Below are 18807 nucleotides of genomic sequence, written 5' to 3'. Positions count from 1 at the left end.
AAGCCAATTAAAAACAATTAAAATTGCATTTTAATTTTGGAAAAGGTTGCCCTGTCTCCCTAGTTCATGAAGGTCTTATAAAGAGGTGATTGTAGAGCAATTTGCAAACAAATTATTTTTAATACTATATTTTAGTTACATTAGGGATAATGATTTATGTTGAGGCATTGATTCAGACATTACCCAAGCAATGAAATAGGCACGTTCCCTATCTTTTTTTTTTTAAAGTATTTAAATTTCACTTAGTATCATGTAAGTGCTATGGGAATAACTGTAAATAATTGGATTATTAGTAAGGAATTGCAAGTGTGGGCAGATTTTTTTCTGTGGTTGGAGTATTGGACTAAAAACAGCATAATTTTGGCAATTTAAATGAAGCACAGGACGAAAAGCATATGTCACCAAATCAGAATGACATTTGAAAACCACGTTAATACAGCATTCACCTGCCAAGGGATTTTTAGAGTCAGTTCTTTCCATCCAGATCATGCCCGTCCCTCTGCAATCAGCAATTTTTGTTGACAACAGGGTTATACAAATACATTTAAGTCCACTTACTCGTCAGCACTGTCAAATGAGTGGGCTCTTCTCTTCGACTGTAGTGATAAGGATCTAGTGTGGAAAGAAATTAAGTCTACAGGTTCTGTTATCTCTTTAATAAAGATGGGTCCCTGTGGGTTCCGGAGATGCCTAATGAATACTGTCAGAATTAACAAATGCCATTTTATTTCACATGTTTCAAATTGAAATGAGGGCAAGAAGTTGTTGACTCTGGGACAGTCCTTCTTTTTAGTGTGTATTGAGATAATGTTGGTTTCCAACACTGTCATTGTTTTAGGGGTATAGGTTAACACCTCTTCAGATATATGTTATTACACCATGCCCCACCACCAAAACACCCATAACCCGCCACCATAGTCCATAGGGCCAGACCACGTACAGAATTTAAATCTGTTACAATGCCCCCACCCCGCTTTGCTCCCATCCCCTAACTCTCTCTGGTGGTCTCAATTCTGCTGTCAGAGTTCAAGGGTATGTTTTGGCTTGTTTTTGTTTGTTTCTTTATATTCCACATATGAATGAAATCATATAGTATTTGTCTTTCTCCTTCTGACTTCACTAAGCATAATCCCCTGTCCCTGGAAAGATCTTAAGGATTACTGTCTTTCTATGAAGACCTTCTAATGAGGAATACATGTCTGAAGTAGTGTCAGACAGGACTAACTTGGGTTTTCCAAGGGTAGCATGCCTTGATTTTGCTGATGTTACTCACCATATTCTCACCTATCCTGAATCTTTGTAATTTTCACATAAAAGGGAATTCCATAAGCTATCTTGGCCAAATGAAGAGGGAATTCAAATACAAGCAGTACTGAAGAGAGAATTTTCAGCTAAAATTCATGTTCCATTATGTTTTTTTAAGTATGAAAATGGCATGCTAATGTGAATCTGCTTGATTATAGCATTTGCATTTTCTCTGGAAATTAAGAAGAAAAAAATCTAATTTTCTTCCTTACACCTGAATGGGGAGGTTTATTTACTTTTTAAATAAAGATTTTGTTGCTGTCATTTATCTTGCCTCAGATGTGAAACATGTATAGTCATAAGAATCTTAAGACCTGAAACCATAAAATACATAGAAGGAAATATAGGCAAAACACTACGGGATTTGCACATCAAAGACATCTTTACAGACACATCACCCAAAGCAGTGATAGTGAAGGCAAAGATAAACAGCTGGGACTACATCAAATTAAAGAGCTTCTGCACAGCAAAAGAGACAATAACAAAAACAAAGAGAAACCCCACCAACTGGGAGAACATTTTTGCACCCAACACTAATGATAAAGGACTGATCACAAAAATCTGCAAAGAGCTGATGAGACTCAGCAACAACAAAGAAAATAATCCAGTCAAAAAATGGGCAGAAGAGCTAAAAAGAAACTTCTCTGAAGAGGAAATGCAAATGGCCAACAGGCATATGAAAAAATGTTCAACATCACTTGTAATCAGGGAAATGCAAATCAAAACTACCATGAGATACCATCTTACACCAGTGAGAATGGCACATATTAAAAAAACTAGCAACAACAAATGTTGGCGAGGATGTGGAGAAAAAGGAACTCTTCTGCACTGTTGGTGGGAGTGCAAACTGGTCCAACCACTATGGAGAGCTGTGTGGAGATTTCTGGACCTACTAAACATAGAGCTTCCATAGGATCCAGCAATTCCACTCCTAGGTATTTACCCAAAGGACACAGAAACATCCATTCCAAAGAGCACCTGCACCCCTATGTTTATAGCAGCACTGTTTACAATAGCTAAGCTTTGGAAACAACCCAAATGCCCAAAAATAGATGACTGGATCAAGAAGATGTGGTACATATATACCATGGAATATTACTCAGCATTCAAAAAAGATAAACACATGCAATTTGCAGCAACATGGATGGTGCTGGAAGGGATCATGCTCAGCGAAATAAGCCAAAAAGAAAAAGAAAAATACCGGATGGTCTCACTCATAGCAGGAATCTAGAAAACTTAAATAAGGGACCAGGAAAATGAATATAAGAAAGTGAAAATCAAAATCAACAAAAAACTATGAACCAGAGACACTTTTTGGGGGGTGGGGGGCGGGAGGGGAAGGATTGGGGTCAGAATGGGGCGTTTGCAATTGTATGGGGGAATATAAAGATAAAATTTAATATTAAAAAAAAAAGAATCTTGATTATTCTTCTATGAGACTAAACATTTTTCATCCTAAAAAGAATCATTGGTAATGTATAGTGAATAGTGTATGTAGTAATGAAGAATTAGAAGCAATGTAAAAGAAACACAGCAAGGAAATTATTGGTTGAATTATGCTATAACTTCAATCAAAATTAAAATCATTTCAGAATAGTATTAATTACATGGGAAAATTCTTTTAGCAATGTTGAGAAAAAACAGCAGAATTCAAAATTGTTTATTTTTGTAATCCCTGTTTTGTGATTAAAAATAGACATGCACACATGTAAAATGATTTAAGATAATATAACCAATATGTTATTAAAGTTTTCTTTAGATGCATTGTCGTGTGATTTTATTTTCTTGTTTAGATGTTACTGAATATTCCCATTTATCTGAAATGATTATTTTTGAATTGGAAAAAATGCATGATAAAATATTAAAATAGAAAAGAATGCCATATATCAGAGAAGGAAGAACTGAGCCAAAGAATATGACTTCAGTATTTCACTTTGTCCATGTGGTTATTGCATCTAAAAGCAATTTTGTGCAAACTACTATGGTGAAACCTAAATAAGGGACCAGGAAAACACCTAATTATAATAAAGTAAAAATCAAAATCAACAAGCAACTGTAAACCAGAGATACACTACGGGGGGTAGGATCAAAACAAGGAGGTGGGAATTATATGGGGATGAAAACGCTTACATTGTGCCAAAATGAAAAATAATGTAAAAAATGTATAAAATTAAAAAAGTTCAACAAAAAAATAAATAAATACCTTAATGTTTTTTGTATTCATGTTTGAATTTAGTATCTATGGGAGAAGATAGCAGATCTTTAGTAGATCTGGCATATTATGAAGTATATTAAAATATACCTAGAATTTGACTACATAAAAGTCCAAAACAATTATCACAGTAAAAAAAAGCATGAACAAATTAAAATAAAGAAATATATTGAAGAAGTGTCAGGAGATAGTGCTGGAGAGATGGGTGGGGTCAGAGCAAGTAGACTTGAGGGGAGCAGCCACCTAAGGTTAGTTTTTGGGAAGAAAGTGCTGGCTAGCGGTGTTTAGGGTTGCCTACACAGGTTTTGGCTGGTTTGCATATCACCTGTACTAGTGCATATTAATACTGTTCTCTAAATCAAATTATATGTTTTCTTTTAATTCATCCTCATTATAGCAGACATACCTAGGAAATCATGTGTCTGGTACATTTATCATTTTTAATAAAAAATTCACATTAATGCATGAATACTATAACATTTAAACTCATTTTGCAACCCATTCATCATACACATTATATACTTTGGTAAGTATATGGGGGGCGTGATAAGAAGATGGGGACTCTTGAGTTTGGATTGTCTCTCATGCTACTGCAACTTGAGCCTAGTCTTTTTAATACACTTCACTGGGTGATATTTTGTTTCTGGAATCCTTTAGAAGACTTGAGTTCCAGCATGAGCATTAGGGCAGTGCCATTAAGACAGATGGCTCATCCCAGTAAGATAGAAAGGAGAATGAGGAAGAGCAATTAGTGATGGGGAGCAGAAGGGTTATAACTGAAGGAAGTAGATAGAGTGGGCTACAACAGTGAGAAATCAGGAGAGAATACACAGGGTAGAGACATGGCAGGTAAGAGTCAGGTATTACCCAAAGTTGTCCTGCTCCAGTCTGTTCATTCTTTCTAGTACCCTCATGAAGAGTTGTCCTCAGTCAATTGTAAGTCTCTGACCATTGGGCAACAAGAAGAAAATAAAAATTAAACCATAACCCAGTGATTTCATTGATACCCAGTGATTTTCATAAAACTATGGAATTCAGCGATGAGAGGAACTTACTGGGATCATTTTATGCATCCCTACACTGACAGGAAGCACTCTGTGCACTTCCAAAAATGACTTGAAGAAGCATGGGATATTGGGTAGTGGCAGAGTGCCCACGAGTCTTGCCACAATCCTGCCTCCCTTATCTGTCAAAGCTACTGTAGAACAGAAAGGGCTATTATGGCCCCGATTTCTCTCACGGGATGCTGAGCACAGCTTGGCTTTGGTCCTCTGGGCTTACTCCATCCTAATCTTTATAGATTGTTTGCTACTTAATTCATAGTGACCTTGGTCCTTTTACCAAGAAAAGAAAAATACATGGGGACTCCACCTGGCAGGTTGGGGAAGCAAATATTGTTTAAAAATGAACAATGACAAAATTAAAAAAAAAAAAGAAAAATATAATGCTTATGTCAGGTAAGACTATGTGAATCTTTAGCTAATCCTTGTTTCTTTTCTGATGGTCCTTTTGTACAGAGGTTACAATGATTTTAGACTAGTATCCTCACTCTTTATATTAAGGACCTAATGTCTTTTGCATTGGCCAATTTATCATTTATTGTTTTTCAAATAAGATGGACTTAATCCATAAGAAACAGGTAATCATTTCTTTTGTTCAAGAAATTCCCAAGAAGAAGGCACTAGGATTTGATCTTTGCAAACTTTGGAATTCTTTGCTTTCTCCAATCTGAACAATAATAGAGCGTAAGCTCTCTGCATCTGGCATAGAAATTCATTTGTAGGAGGCACTGATGCATTTTCTCGAGTGAAGGAAAGTGTAGTAATAATATAATTATGCTATATTTGTCTGGTACATCATAGTTGTGACATATTTTCATTTAGCTCATCTGAGTTGCACAATAGCATCTTCAATGTGGACAAGAACTGGTGTTTTTAATCCCCATTTTGCAGATGAGGAAAATGGGGGTCAGAGGCAGAATGAGTCTGCCCCAGGCATCACACAGTCAGTCATGTGTGGTTCTATCCCTGCAACCGAATGCCATTTGGAGTCGAGCAAGATGGGGTACAGCTGTTCCTCTGTCGGCTGGTTCCTGCTCTTCTGGACTTTCATGGAGTTCTCATTTTTTGTTTTCAGATTACCGGACGGGCCCGTGTTTTACTGTGGTCAGCAACCAGATGTGCCAGGGACAGCTCAGCGGAATTGTCTGTACCAAAACGCTCTGCTGTGCCACCGTCGGCCGAGCTTGGGGCCACCCCTGTGAGATGTGCCCTGCCCAGCCCCACCCCTGTCGCCGAGGCTTCATTCCTAACATCCGCACAGGCGCTTGTCAAGGTAAAGCCCGGATGATGGAGTTATTGATGGCCTTGTCTTTTTTGTCCTGGGGAGCCATTCTCAAGTGAAGTTGGAGAGAATGGAAAAGCAGTGTCAGAGACATAACTTCACAATTTCGCTGACAGCACCATCTCCAACCTAGCCTTTAGGAGTGTGGCTCACCAGAGAGCAGCTGGGCGCCCTGGATTTTTCCTTGCCAGCAGCAGTTTCCCCCTCTGATCCTGGCGGTGTTTGCAGGGGGTGGGAAGGTTCTGTTTACAGCAGCACAGTGCATAAACACAAAGCAGAACTGGTGAACAAGGTACTTTCTTTTTCTTAATCTCTTTTTCCTTCATTTGAAATAGTTGGAGTTCTGTATCTCGTAGGTTGTACTTAGTTGACCTAAAGCAAATTGTTCCTCTCTCCATTTTACATGCCACATTATATTTTTTTTTACAAGTCAGAAATAAATTAGGATTTGTTTCACAGTTTTAAATATCCCCAGATGTCGCCTACTTGCCTCTTCTGCCTCCCATAGAATCACTTACTCTGTTCTTGGCTTTTACTCCTGTTCTTCCAGCTGTACAAATTCTTTTATTGTCTGGATGTCTGGCAGGAAACAGGAGGAAGTGAACAGAGGCAGCTCTGCGCTAAACTGATGGGATTGAAAACTCCCAGGCTGAATCTGTTTCCTTTAGACATCTTCGATGCTTTTTTAGCAAGTTACGGTATTTTTGGAAAATTCAGGGTATGCTTTTCCGAGGCAAATCGATCCTAGTATGAATTTGTTCTAGGTGTTAATTCTAAGGCTAATATGCCATAAAGCAGAATTCAAGCTTAATCACACAGTTCAGTGGGTCTCCATTAAGCTATCCTTCAATGAATTCCACTTTTGATACACACTGTCCTAGCCTCTGGTTTCTATGTATAACATACAGCTCCTTCCCATGCCCTGGAACATTTCCTTCTGACTGTCAGGAGCAGGGAGCAGTTACTTTGAAATCCTACAATTACAAAGGGGGAGCTTGTAGGATTTTATAAGATAAAGAGTAAGTTTACTTCCCCCTTTTGTTGGCACCTTTTTATTTGTCTCATCCTTAGAAAGTCCCAGTTAAGTTTGGAAGAAATTCTCGGTCTTGCTTTCTGAAGTCAGCAAATACCCATGAACTCATTGACAGTGACCGGAAAGCCAGATTCTGAGTGCCCAGCTGCCTGTCCATGAGTCATGACCAGTGGCTGAGGTGCTGAGAGAACTGGAGGCAGGAAAATGAGGAGAGAGAAGGGAGAGCTGCAGATTTTTAGCTTTGCTCTTCATTTCATACAATGTAGACTTTTCCAGCATTTTCCTTTTTGTCCCTTCCTGAATTCTGTTATTTGACACCCAAGAAAAAATTTCTTTTATAAAAAAAAATTGTGAAAACCCATGGAATCAAAATGGCAGTTATAGTGCCACTTGGAGAATGACACAGTCTTCATGTTTGATTGGTTTTTTTTTTTTTTTTTGAGAGAGATTCTGCTCTCAGTTTGGGGCTCCCTCTCCTCACTTGTGTTTTTAGTCCTTGGGCCAGATATGAGGGGTTGTGGACAAATGGGTTCATAAAGGAGCTTATTCTGTCTTCAGTCCTAAAATGTATAGAGAGAAGTACTTTCATACATCTTTCCTCTTGGCCAAAAATTATGACCAAGAAGGCCATCTAGTTCGGTGATATGGACAATCGTCATTTGAAATAACATTCCAATAAACATATTCGACATATTAAGAAAATGAAAAATTATAGTTTAAGACAGCATTGAGCTCAGCTATAAAATATAATTAATTTTCACATATAGTAATTCATTTGTGGGACAGAGCATTCCATTTAAAATAGCAGCTGACCCTTTTATGCAGAAATAAATTGTTGTTCCTTTAGTATGAATTTTCTCAAGCATACAGCTTATGGAGTTCTTGTAACCAGCAGTAACTCTCCTGCCTCACACAATAAAGAGTAAAACTAAAGATTACAGTAGGCTTCCAGATTTCTAAGATTTCTATTATACCCAAAATAGAAAGAGAAAAACTTGACTGCTTCCCTGGGGGTTCCTCATTAAATGAGACTTTTACATGGTAAGGATGAAGAGATGGGGAGAATGTGCATATATTTTCACAATCTCTCTAATGAAAGGTAATGAGCTTGGGATGATTAATTTTGTTCTTGGAAGGTTAATATGTGGGCTCACGTGTAGGACCACAGATCATTCCTTAGGTGCTGGGCTATATCACTGAACAAAATTGACAAAGAACATGCTCCCTGGAAGCTTGTATGGAAGATAATCTGCTTATAAAACAAAGCAAACAGTTAATAGGTCAGTTGGTGCTTTGTCTTATATAGAAAAAAAACATTAAGTGTTGTGAATAACAGTAGGGCAGAGGGGAGGGCCAGATATTGCTATTAGGGAAGGTTTCCTGCTGTAGTGTGGCTGGGGGCAAAGCCTGATGGGTGGGGCCTCAGGGACCATGTGGCTGTACCGAGGGAGAGGCTGGCCCCCAGGCAGAGGGGCCAGAACTACAAAGTCCCTTGAGAGGTGCATCTTGGTATATTTGAGGATCAGCAAGGAAACTGGTGTGGTTAGAGAAGAGTGAGAGAGTGGGCAGTTAGGGGCTGAAGTCAGGGGTAGAGGAGCAGATAGAATCTTCCAGGACTTAGTACAGAGTGGAGTTGTAAGCTGTGGAGGGAGATGATCTGGTTTACTTTTACAAAGAGTCCCTCTGGTGGCTGCCCTGCCAGCAAGGTGAGTATACAGGTGGGACTGCACATTCATCCTCTCACCCCCGGCTTAATTTCCTGTGTTACTTAATTTTTACTGTGCAGGACGATTCTATAGATTGTAAGGTGAACAATTTGCAATTAATTTGCAAATAAGTATAGGCTGCCTCCATGTCTGGGTGAGCTTAATTAATTCTGTTCCAATATGACTTCTAAAGACAGCTTTATTAGAAATGTGTGTTGCATTTTGATTCTAAGGATTACTCGAATAACTAATTCTTACTATCAACCTTTTTATCACTGTGTCTTTGTACTTTGCATCATACATAATAAAACCCACAAAAGTTAGTCTAGTCTTCTCTCCCTAAGGGAAGATGGGTAAGTGGGAAAATAAATAATACTATGACTACTTGTTGAACATTATTGACCAAGTTATATAAATCAAATAATTTTTTCACATAATGTAATCATTTCTCTCATCATATTTCAAATATTTTGTATGATAATACACAAATAATTCATTGACCTAAATGTGGTAGAAAAAGTATTACATTTTCTTCTCTGATGAATTTTATGTGAATTTTAACCAATCTCCCTTTTTCTCTTTCCCTGTTCTTCCTTCCCTGCCACCCCGCCCCTTTCTAAAATTTGACAGATGTGGATGAATGCCAGGCCATCCCTGGGCTCTGTCAAGGAGGAAATTGCATTAATACTGTTGGATCTTTTGAGTGCAAATGCCCAGCTGGACACAAATTTAATGAAGTGTCACAAAAATGTGAAGGTAAGAAATATCATGCTTTGCAGTTAATGGCTGGAGGGACAGGCAAAATCCAAGTCAGTGACAAGTTTTCTTTGCAAATTGTTCCTAAATCCTTCTGTCTTTGTCATTCCTGTGAATGTGTAAATATAATATCCTTACCAGAAATAATATGCCTTTTTGCTATTGAACCAAAAAAAACGCTGCAGCTTTTTCCACTTTTATAGACCCAAAATAAGAGACCCATCTGAATCAAATTAAATATTAAAACATGAAATATTTTTGAACCAATATTTGGGTTAAAATGTTCAAGACACATGTTTTTGCATAGTCCTAGGGACATGCATTTAAATTCGATCATTACATATCATTCAAAATGACGTACCTTCTGATGTTTTTCTGGTTAAGATTTTGGAGCCATCTGGGAACTCCCCCTTTATGCTCCTACTACGGGATTAGGATTTTCTATTCTGCCTGTCAAATGGTAATTTGTTAGTTTATTAAACAAACAAACAAAAAATAACTTAAGGTAAATTTAGATACTTGCATTTAGTTTATAGACCGAGCTTCTAAAAATGTGGGAGAATAGAGAATGTGTCCATATTTGCCATAACTTCTTTTTTAAAAAAGATTTTATTATTTATGCATATAAGAACTAGGGTACAGGGCAGAGGTGCAGGGAATGGGGGTGAGAGGATTCACCAGAGATAGAGTGGGGAGCAGAACAGGCAGATCTACTGAAATACACTGCTGAGGGGAGCAGTGGGCAAGACAGGAGAGGTCTGCTGCGCCATGTGGGTAACTCCCAGGCCAGCTGGCAATTGGTTGCTGCAGAGGCTGAGGACAGCTTCACAGTGCTGTGCTTAACCCCTTGTACCACCAGGAAGGCCCCATATTTGCCATAACTTCCACTTGTGTGGAAGAGCCTGACTTCCAAGTATAGTAAGTACTTTTTGATGAGAGGGAAACATCCAGGAAATAAGTAGGCAGCATAGAACTCTCTTTCCTTTGATGAGGGCAGGTACCTTATATATGTGGTTTCTAAGCACTGCAAACAGTTTTCTCGAACCCATATTTCTCTTGAGCCCATATTGCAACTCTCTTTACCGGGCTTGATATCAGGTGTCATTTAGATGCAGGTATATTGTGAGAAGCAATTGTTGTATTTTATACTCCTCAACTGTACTGATGAGGAGTAGACCATTTATCTTTCTTTTTTTTTTTTTAAAGATTTATTTATTTATTTATACAAGCACTGGGTACAGTCAGAAGTGCAGGAGGGTGAGAGAATTCACCAGAGCCAGAGCGGAGAGCAGAGCAGGCAGAATGATGAAATACACTGCTGAGGGGAGCAGTGGGAAGCAGGAGAGGTCCGCGCGCCATGTGGGACCCTCACCCGGTGGCCGGGGATCAAACCGGTGTTGCAGAGGCTGCGGGCAGCTTTGCAACCCAGCGCTCAACTGCTGCGCCACCGGGGAGGCCCAGAGCATTTATCTTTCTTTGTTGATTGCCATGGTATATCCTACACAAGAAAGGCAGCTCTAAAGTTGAGGTACAATTCAAAAATGATCTATCAGAAGTTTAATATTTACTTGCCCTGAAATTGAGTAGTCTAACTCTGATAGAATTCTCGTTATGGGTCAGAGTTATTTTAAATTATTAAATTGCCATGGAGTTTATAATGCTGCCTTCTTAAACTGTCTTCTGTAAGTTCTTTCTAACGAAGTAGAGCTTCTTATAGACATTGGAAGTTTCAAAGAACAAATGTGACTCTCTGTAGACCAATGTATTTCAGAAATTGAATTGTACATCTAAGAAGCAGCGAATGTTGACACTGAAAGGAACAAAAAAATTACCTACTCCCGCCCTTTCACAATGTAAATTAAGGAACTATGTCTTGGTATGTTAAGCACCCCTTCTGAGGTCATTCAGATAGTTCCTAGATATACTACTTTTGATTTCTATCCTAGTGATTGCTGTACATTTACATTGTCTTCTTTCCTAGAACTAAACTATTACCTCTACTTTAACAACTATTTTTCCTAATATTTTGACATATTTAAAATATTATGGTATAGAATTTCAAATATTACCATATACATCTTTTTATGACATTAGTAAGCTATTAGGTTTATCATATGGAAATAATGGGTTGTGTCTTATTATTTTTTTGCTTTCTCAGCTTAATCCTATTCAGCTTCAAGAGAGAGAGTGAGCTTCAAGATTTAGAGCAAATATAGTCCCTATGATTTCCAGCTGGTATTTTGTTTTCTGGGATTATGATGGCTTCCAGCCTGGTCTAGAATTCTTTCCTTCATCCCTTGTCTTTCTCTCAGACCAGCTAGTTGACATCAGTCAGGATAGATCACCTTCTATGGATGATTAGATAGAAGATGTGCAGATTTGCATCTCAGACTGAAAGAAAAATGATGCAGGGGTCTGCCTGATGGCCTAGGGGTTAAATCTCAGTGCTATCACCACTAGGGGCCTGAATTTGATCAGACCAGGGAGCTAACCCACATAGCGCAGGGAGCTTACCCACATGGCGCAGCAGACCTCTCTTGTCTCGCCCCCTGCTCCCCTCAGCAGTGTATTTCAGTACACCCGCCTGTTCTGTTCCCCACTCTGTCTCTGGTGAATCCTCTCACCCCCTACACCTATGGCCTACATCCCATTTCTATGCCAAAAAAAAAAAAAAAAGAAAAGAAAAATGATGCAAAATTAATGCTACCAAACCTATTATGATAGCATATCTGATGGACCAAAATTCAGTTGGAGAATTACTTAATCCTTTTCAAAATTATTTTTTCCCACCTGCATACTAAAGTCAGTAGCAAGATAAAAACAGAGTATTTTTGGCAAGGCCTTTGTGGTTTTTTTTTGCCAACTACTGTTACATTAAATTCAGATGATGTTTCTTTCCCATCTATATTATTTTTCTATGCAAAACTGATACTGGAAGTGAATGTCCTGTTAGTATTACATGTTCCCTGGCCTGAGGCTGGTGTGGGCATCCTTGCCTTGCCTAACTCTGGTCAGAAAGTAATCAGAGAGTCCTCTGAGAATGCTCGGTGAGCTGCGCCCCCTCCTTCAACTCCCTTGCCCTTCCTAAATCCAGAGCTGGCCTGTGGGAGTGACATAACTCTGGGCACAGGATGCTCTGCAGAGGGTGAATGGAGGGGAATTCCAGAAGATCTGGCTGGAATGGTCGGGCCTAAATGGAGAAAATGTTCTGGAACCTCTGTATAACTTCTAGCAGCATTTTGAATGTATCTTCCTCTTGACTTGGAGAGGAAGGAACTGTGTACCCAGAAGCCCACAGTAATTTTTTTTTTTAATAAAAAAACCCAGTTGGATAAAAAAAATTGGTTTTGGCAAGTTTCAAAGATAGTAACCTTCACTCCCTCAGTGAGGGTGAAGACGTCTTCCCACAAGATCTTCCTTTAGAAGAATTCTTTCTTGCTTATTAAAATGTCCCTCTTTCCTCAAAACTTAAAAAAAATCATGTACCAGATTTTTTATCAATGCACACAATTTAAGTACATTTGAAGTGTAAATTAACAAGCTGAAGTGATTAGTACTGATTACATCTTCATACATTTAAGAAGAAAGGGATTGAGATTTATAGCTGTGATTTGAAAAAAAGGGAAACAGAGTTCACAAGCTCACCTCGTTGTTGATTTTTCCAGTGATTCTAGAGTGTGCACACTGAAAGAACACATAAGCCTTTTCTTTCTGGAAACCAAGTCCATATTTGCATAGGTTACTGTGGGAGGAAATTAAGAAATGAAAAGTATAATTATAGGATTAAGTTTTATTTCTGGACGAAGTCCCTTGCATTCCTAATTAACCACTATTATTTTGGGGATTTAGATTATTGCCAGCCCAGCCTTTCGCAATTATAATAACACTGCATGATGCAAAGGACTTTTTTAAAAAATGTTGCTACAAAGTCCATGTATTCCCTAATAAGTGAGCCAAAAACCTTAAGATTCCTCCTTTCTAAGAATAATGGCACATTTATCTGATGGCTACTTCCTATTCATCACTCTAATTTTCTTAGGTACTATGGAGAATTCTTGGGGCCACTTAGCTTATCAGAGATGTGGCTCTGACCTCGCTAGCTGATTGCAGCCCTTAACTCTCACTGTTCAAGGTCACTGGCATCCCGTCCAGTTGCTGACAAAACCTCTGTGGTATAGGCATAAAAGCCTTGGGAATATGATCCACCTGGCCTTAGTCCTGGTAATGTGCCTCATCCTCTTTGTGATCTTGGACAAGTTGTTTGCCAGCTCCAGGTTATTTCAGCTTTCAAATGAGGAGACTGAACAAGATACCTAATGGTTCTTTCCCAGACTTTCTCTTTACCCTTTTTACTTCCAGTTGTGATCAGTTTGACAAAGAAACCATGCAAGCTGGCATAGCTGGTGTGAATATAAAATAGTATGATCAACTTTTTTAAAAGATTTATTTATTGATTTATTTATTTATTGATTTATTTATTTATTTATTTATTTATTTATTTATTTATTTATTTATTTATTTATTTATACAAGCACTAGGTATAGTCACAAGTGCAGGAGGGTGAGAGAACTCACCAGAGCCAGAGTGGGGAACAGAACAGGCAGACCGACGAAATACACTGCTGAGGGGAGCAGCTGGCGGCAGGAGAGGTCTGCGTGCCATGTGGGACCCTTGCCGGTGGCCAGGGATCGAACCGGCATTGCAGAGGCTGCGGGCAGCTTCACAGACCAGCACTCAACCGCTGCGCCACCAGGGGAGACCCTGATCAATTTTTTTTATATACGTAATTTAAGAATCAATGTGTTTTGTCACACATTTAACACTGGATTTCAATCTAAAGCAAAGCTCATCTCGCAGCCTCGGTGGTGTTCATAATTATTCTGTCACATAATTTTTTTAAATAGCTGCCACAATTTTTAACTTCTTTCTTTACTTTTTCAGTAATCTAAATAGTTAGGATCAGGCTTACGGTTACTCGTCACTCATTCATAGATGTCCCCGATCTTGGGTGGAGATTCTGGGACAGCTGCATGTCCCAGAGATTCCTGGCTCAGAACTGAGACAAGCATCCTCCAATCATGTCCTCTATAGTCCTTCTCCTGCTGGAGGAGCCCTGGGCTAGGAAAGTGACTGAGGGTCATGAAGAATGCCCAGGGAGAGCAGATGAGCTGGAGGGAGTGAGGAAGAAGAACAAGGGACAGGGACTCCAGAGGGGAGGCACCTGCCACTAGTGGACCTGCCTTTCTGAGGCTCTCAGCAAGAAGCCAGCAAGGCCTAGGTAGCTATCAAGGGATTGTTGCTTCCCTGCACCTTCAACCTCTCCGTCCTGCCCCAAGGAAACAGGGAGAAGTGTCCCAAGATCAGAAGTAGCTCTTCACAGCCAGGCCACACTTCCCACCATGCCCCCCAAACTGATTTACTTTTACAGCTGGTATTTGATACAGACCAACTTAAAGAAATGCTGAGAAAGCAATGTGCTCAAATTCTTTTGATTTGGAATCCCTGAAATTCTATTAGAGGAGATAAACACAGTGTGGTCAGAGTCCAGAGAAATAATAAAATAGTATGGATGAGCTTGAGAACGTAAGAGATTCCCATTCGCATGCTTTACTGCTGTCTCTTACCTCAGGGACATCACCACAGCCTGGGCATGAAGGCCCCCCACACAGCCAGGGGACCCAGCAGCACTGGTTCAGAGAGTAGAAAGGCCCCACAGCCAGGAAAGAAAAAGTGTGCATCCCTGAAAAGTTGACATCGAAGGGAATTCAGAACCATTTAAGCTCCTGCAACTGAACACTTTGCCCTGGTCTAGTTTTATTTTTATCTGTGTGAAAATTAGAGAGGTTTTCCCTGCGGTGTATGTCTTGACCTGTTGACAGTTGAGGGCATGCACTCTTGTGGAAATCCTGCCCCCTGGCCCCTGCCCAACTCCTGTCAGTTGGAGACTTGGGCTTAACATCATAGCATGAAGGAAGCTTTTTGCTCTTATTTTGGGTTTTACTCATGCCAGTCTTCTGAAGATCTCCTATATTCTAAAAGCTATGCCTGGGCACCAGAATTATAGGAATTAGGGCTTAAAATCGTGGCTATATGGCGAGGATTAAATGAGCTGGCACACATAAAATATTTAGAAAATGCCTGCCACTTACTATTATTACACTTTTCAACAAAGGGTACAAATGTAACCTAGCCAGCATGTGAAAAACATTTCCTCCAGGTGCCAAAATGAATTTTTTAAAGATTTATTTATTTATACAAAAACTGGGGTACAGTCAGAGGTGTGGGAGGGTGAGAGAATTCACCAGAGCAGAGCAGGCAGAAGGACAGAAGTACACTGCTGAGGGGAGCAGCGGGCGGCAGGAGAGGTCTGCAGCACAATGCGGGTTTCTCCCTGGCCGTCTGGGAATTGAACCTGCAGCTGCAGAGGCTACGGACAGCTTCACAGTGCTGTGCTCAACCCACTGCGCCACCAGGGAGGCCTGAATTTTGTTTTTTAAGTAACATTTTCTGATCTATGATGTCATGCAAATAACTGCCTTTGAATTTTGATTATGTGCCCTTAATAAGGATGGTAGCAGTCATTTTCACTACAGGAGGAAAAAAATCGTCTTTTAATAGACACTGGTACCTGTCCTTTGATTGGGTTTATGTGACTCAGATACTGAATTTTAGGGACTTGTTGCAAAAGGAACATTCTTTTCAATACCTTGGTGTTGTAGTTATGTCCTGCTCTATCCTTAAACGAGGTTATTGAATTCTGTAGAATATTTGAATATGCTTGTTTGGTATTTTTTTATTGGTTTCAATTAGGAATATGGCTGGTAAATACAGGAGGATTGATGTCAAAGAGCTGTCTTGAAATATGACTTGAGGTGTGCCATTTCTTAGAATCTCAGGCTTTATTCTTGCCTGACTTTCACTGGTTCCTGTGAAATTGACATCCGTTGGCAAAGAACACGCACCTTCACCATTACACAACTTCGCCATAACGGCGCTGTTTACGTTAGCATTGACTGTAATGTAAGCAGTGGGATACTGTTTGGTTTAGCCTCTAGTCTAGTGCAGAAGGATGGGGATTTTGCTTTTAAAAAGGTTAAACTGCATGTAAACAGTGTCACCGCAGTCTTTTTGACTAGCAGGGTGTACTTGAATCAGGAGACACTTGAGTTTGGTCCACTTTGAACTCTATTTTGTTTTATAAGTGAAGAACGGTACTTAAACTGGAAAAGACATGCTTTTATTTTTAATCTTGAAGCCTTCCTGAGTTCCAGCGGTATTAGCCTGGGCATTGCAGTAGTCCCAGGGAGCTTGGGGGAAACATACTCTCTCTTGGTTGATGCGGAAAGCCCCCCCTCATTGTAGAGATAGGGCCATGCAGCTACCCTGTGCCCTGAGCTCATTTTTAGCCAAAGCAATAAGTTCTCAGTTTCTTCTCTTCCCTCACTGGGGCCAATCTCTTGACAGCTGTCAGTATGTGATTTTGGTTCTTGAAAAGTTCCCCTTGATTGAAAAGGTCATGTTTATCCTAGGGGGTAATTACCGCCTAAGTGAAGGAAACCAGTTCCCTCAGGATCTGAGGGATAACCCATCTATGGCACTAGCTGACCCCATGGGGATGGGGGGGTTGAAATGGTCTTCAGAATTATCCCCGTTGGGGCACATTGACCATTTTTCCTGCTTCTCTGTCAGTCATGGGGTCTGGACTCCGGGGAAGCTGTAATCTGGGGGAGACTGCTCTCTGAGCTAAGGCAGTCCACGAGGAAGCTGGAAGCTGGAGGCTGTCTGCTGACAGAATCCCCAGTGCTAAGGAAAGTCCTCCCTTAAGGGGGGAATCCAGGTGGAGAATTCCAGTGTCCACCCCTGAACCCATAAAAACCATCAAATGGCAGTTCAGGTGCCCCTGAGAACTCCACATCCACCAGGTCTTCATCAATACTCAGACCATATGGTGTTCTCTATAGCACTTGAGTATCTTCTTTGTAGAAAATGAAGTTGGAAAAAATGCAGGACATGATGCAGAGTAAATAAAAGGGGGGCTAAACTCAGTGCAAAACATGGAGAGAACAGGAAAAACAAAATTTTAAAATAAATGACATTTGTAATATAGGCATTCTATAATTCTTTGGTGAAACTACAGTTGTAGATTTTGAAGAGTTTTTTTCTTTTATTTTGCTCTAATCACTTGTATTTGGTAAATTCTTTGGGTAAGCCTGTGTTGACAGAAGAAGCACCTACTCCCTGAATCAACTATTTTATAGACAGCTTTTATTCGGCAGAGATGACTGTTCCTGGGGATGGGATGGGATTTGTGATACATATGAATCATTGTCATGATAAGCAGTTTTATGCTATGTTCTGAACTCACTCTTCTTCATGTTCCAGATATCGACGAATGCAGCACTATTCCTGGAATTTGTGAGGGAGGAGAATGTACAAACACAGTCAGCAGTTACTTCTGCAAATGTCCCCCTGGTTTTTATACGTCTTCTGATGGAACCAGATGCATAGGTGGGTGCAGTTATAAACAGCGTGCATCGTTTCCGTAAATCACTACCCTAATGAACATCTTTCTGAACAAGTTTATCAAGGGGTTCTTACCATTTCTCACTTGAGATAAAACATACGTCTGTGGGGAAATCTGTTAATCAGTTGAGCACCTCATAAGAAACAGAGGCAGCTTTTGGTCTTGTCTTGGGCTTTCTACCTCTCTTAAAACAGGGATGATTTGGAGATGCTCCAGACGTCCTTGGTGTATAAATTAATTTTACAGGTAAGTGGGTATCAAATCTTGAAGCCATTCCTGATTATTCTCCCTTTTGACCCTATCTCCAGTCATTTCCCAGAACCTGTGTTCGTTTAGGTCTGAACTTTTGTAATAGTTTCTTAATTGGTCTCTTTCCTGGCTTCTTTGCAATCTACCCCATCAGACTTATCATCCTAAAATAGGGCTTTGATTAAGAAACTCTTTTGCTCAAAAATCTCTGACAGTTTTCCACTAGGACTTGGAAGTTAGTAGTTTTCATCTGGGTTCCATGGATCCCTCAGGTACTGCAAAGCCCTCCAGGGCTGCTGGGGTTGAAGCGGTGACAAGGAAAAGGGGGAGGCTGAATGGAAAGGGCTCCTGGCTCCCACCCAGACCCCCCTTATACACACTCCGGGAAACTGCCTTTGGCTGGGTGGCTGTTAGGTGTCCATGTAAAATAGCAGTTAAATGAGGATTCTGTTGTTTAAAAAAATACATTTGACAACTATTGCATTTAATGACAGCTAAAACTTTCCTCAAAGTCCCATATTCTAGAATAAAGTTCAAGTTCCAAAGTGCACAGCTTAAGGAGCCTCTCTCCCTGATTCCTTCCAGCCTTGTTGGCATAGCCCTATTCTCTCCCCCAATGGGCCACTGGTTCTGACTCCTCCCTGCCTTTCCTTGTACATGTTGCCTGCTCAGGAAGCTC

At 40.0% G+C, this 18807-nt stretch overlaps 1 protein-coding gene across 2 annotated transcripts in view; it reads left to right on the top strand.

The window, feature by feature from the left end:
• Positions 1 to 18807, top strand: part of FBN1 (fibrillin 1) — a 238049-nt gene that overhangs the window by 107763 nt on the left and 111479 nt on the right. For both annotated transcript variants that reach the window (XM_054701293.1, XM_037502430.2), the window contains exons 6-8: positions 5654 to 5851; positions 9230 to 9355; positions 17738 to 17863. In XM_054701293.1, the coding sequence (XP_054557268.1) occupies positions 5654 to 5851; positions 9230 to 9355; positions 17738 to 17863 (450 nt within the window). The remainder of the gene's footprint in view (positions 1 to 5653; positions 5852 to 9229; positions 9356 to 17737; positions 17864 to 18807) is intronic.

This window comes from Talpa occidentalis, unplaced genomic scaffold (assembly GCF_014898055.3).
Source record: "Talpa occidentalis isolate TD23 unplaced genomic scaffold, MPIMG_talOcc4v2.1 talOcc4.11, whole genome shotgun sequence".
NCBI lineage: Eukaryota > Metazoa > Chordata > Mammalia > Eulipotyphla > Talpidae > Talpa > Talpa occidentalis.
The sequence above is the reverse complement of the archived record's forward strand: the minus strand, read 5'-3'. Positions and strand labels throughout refer to the sequence as shown.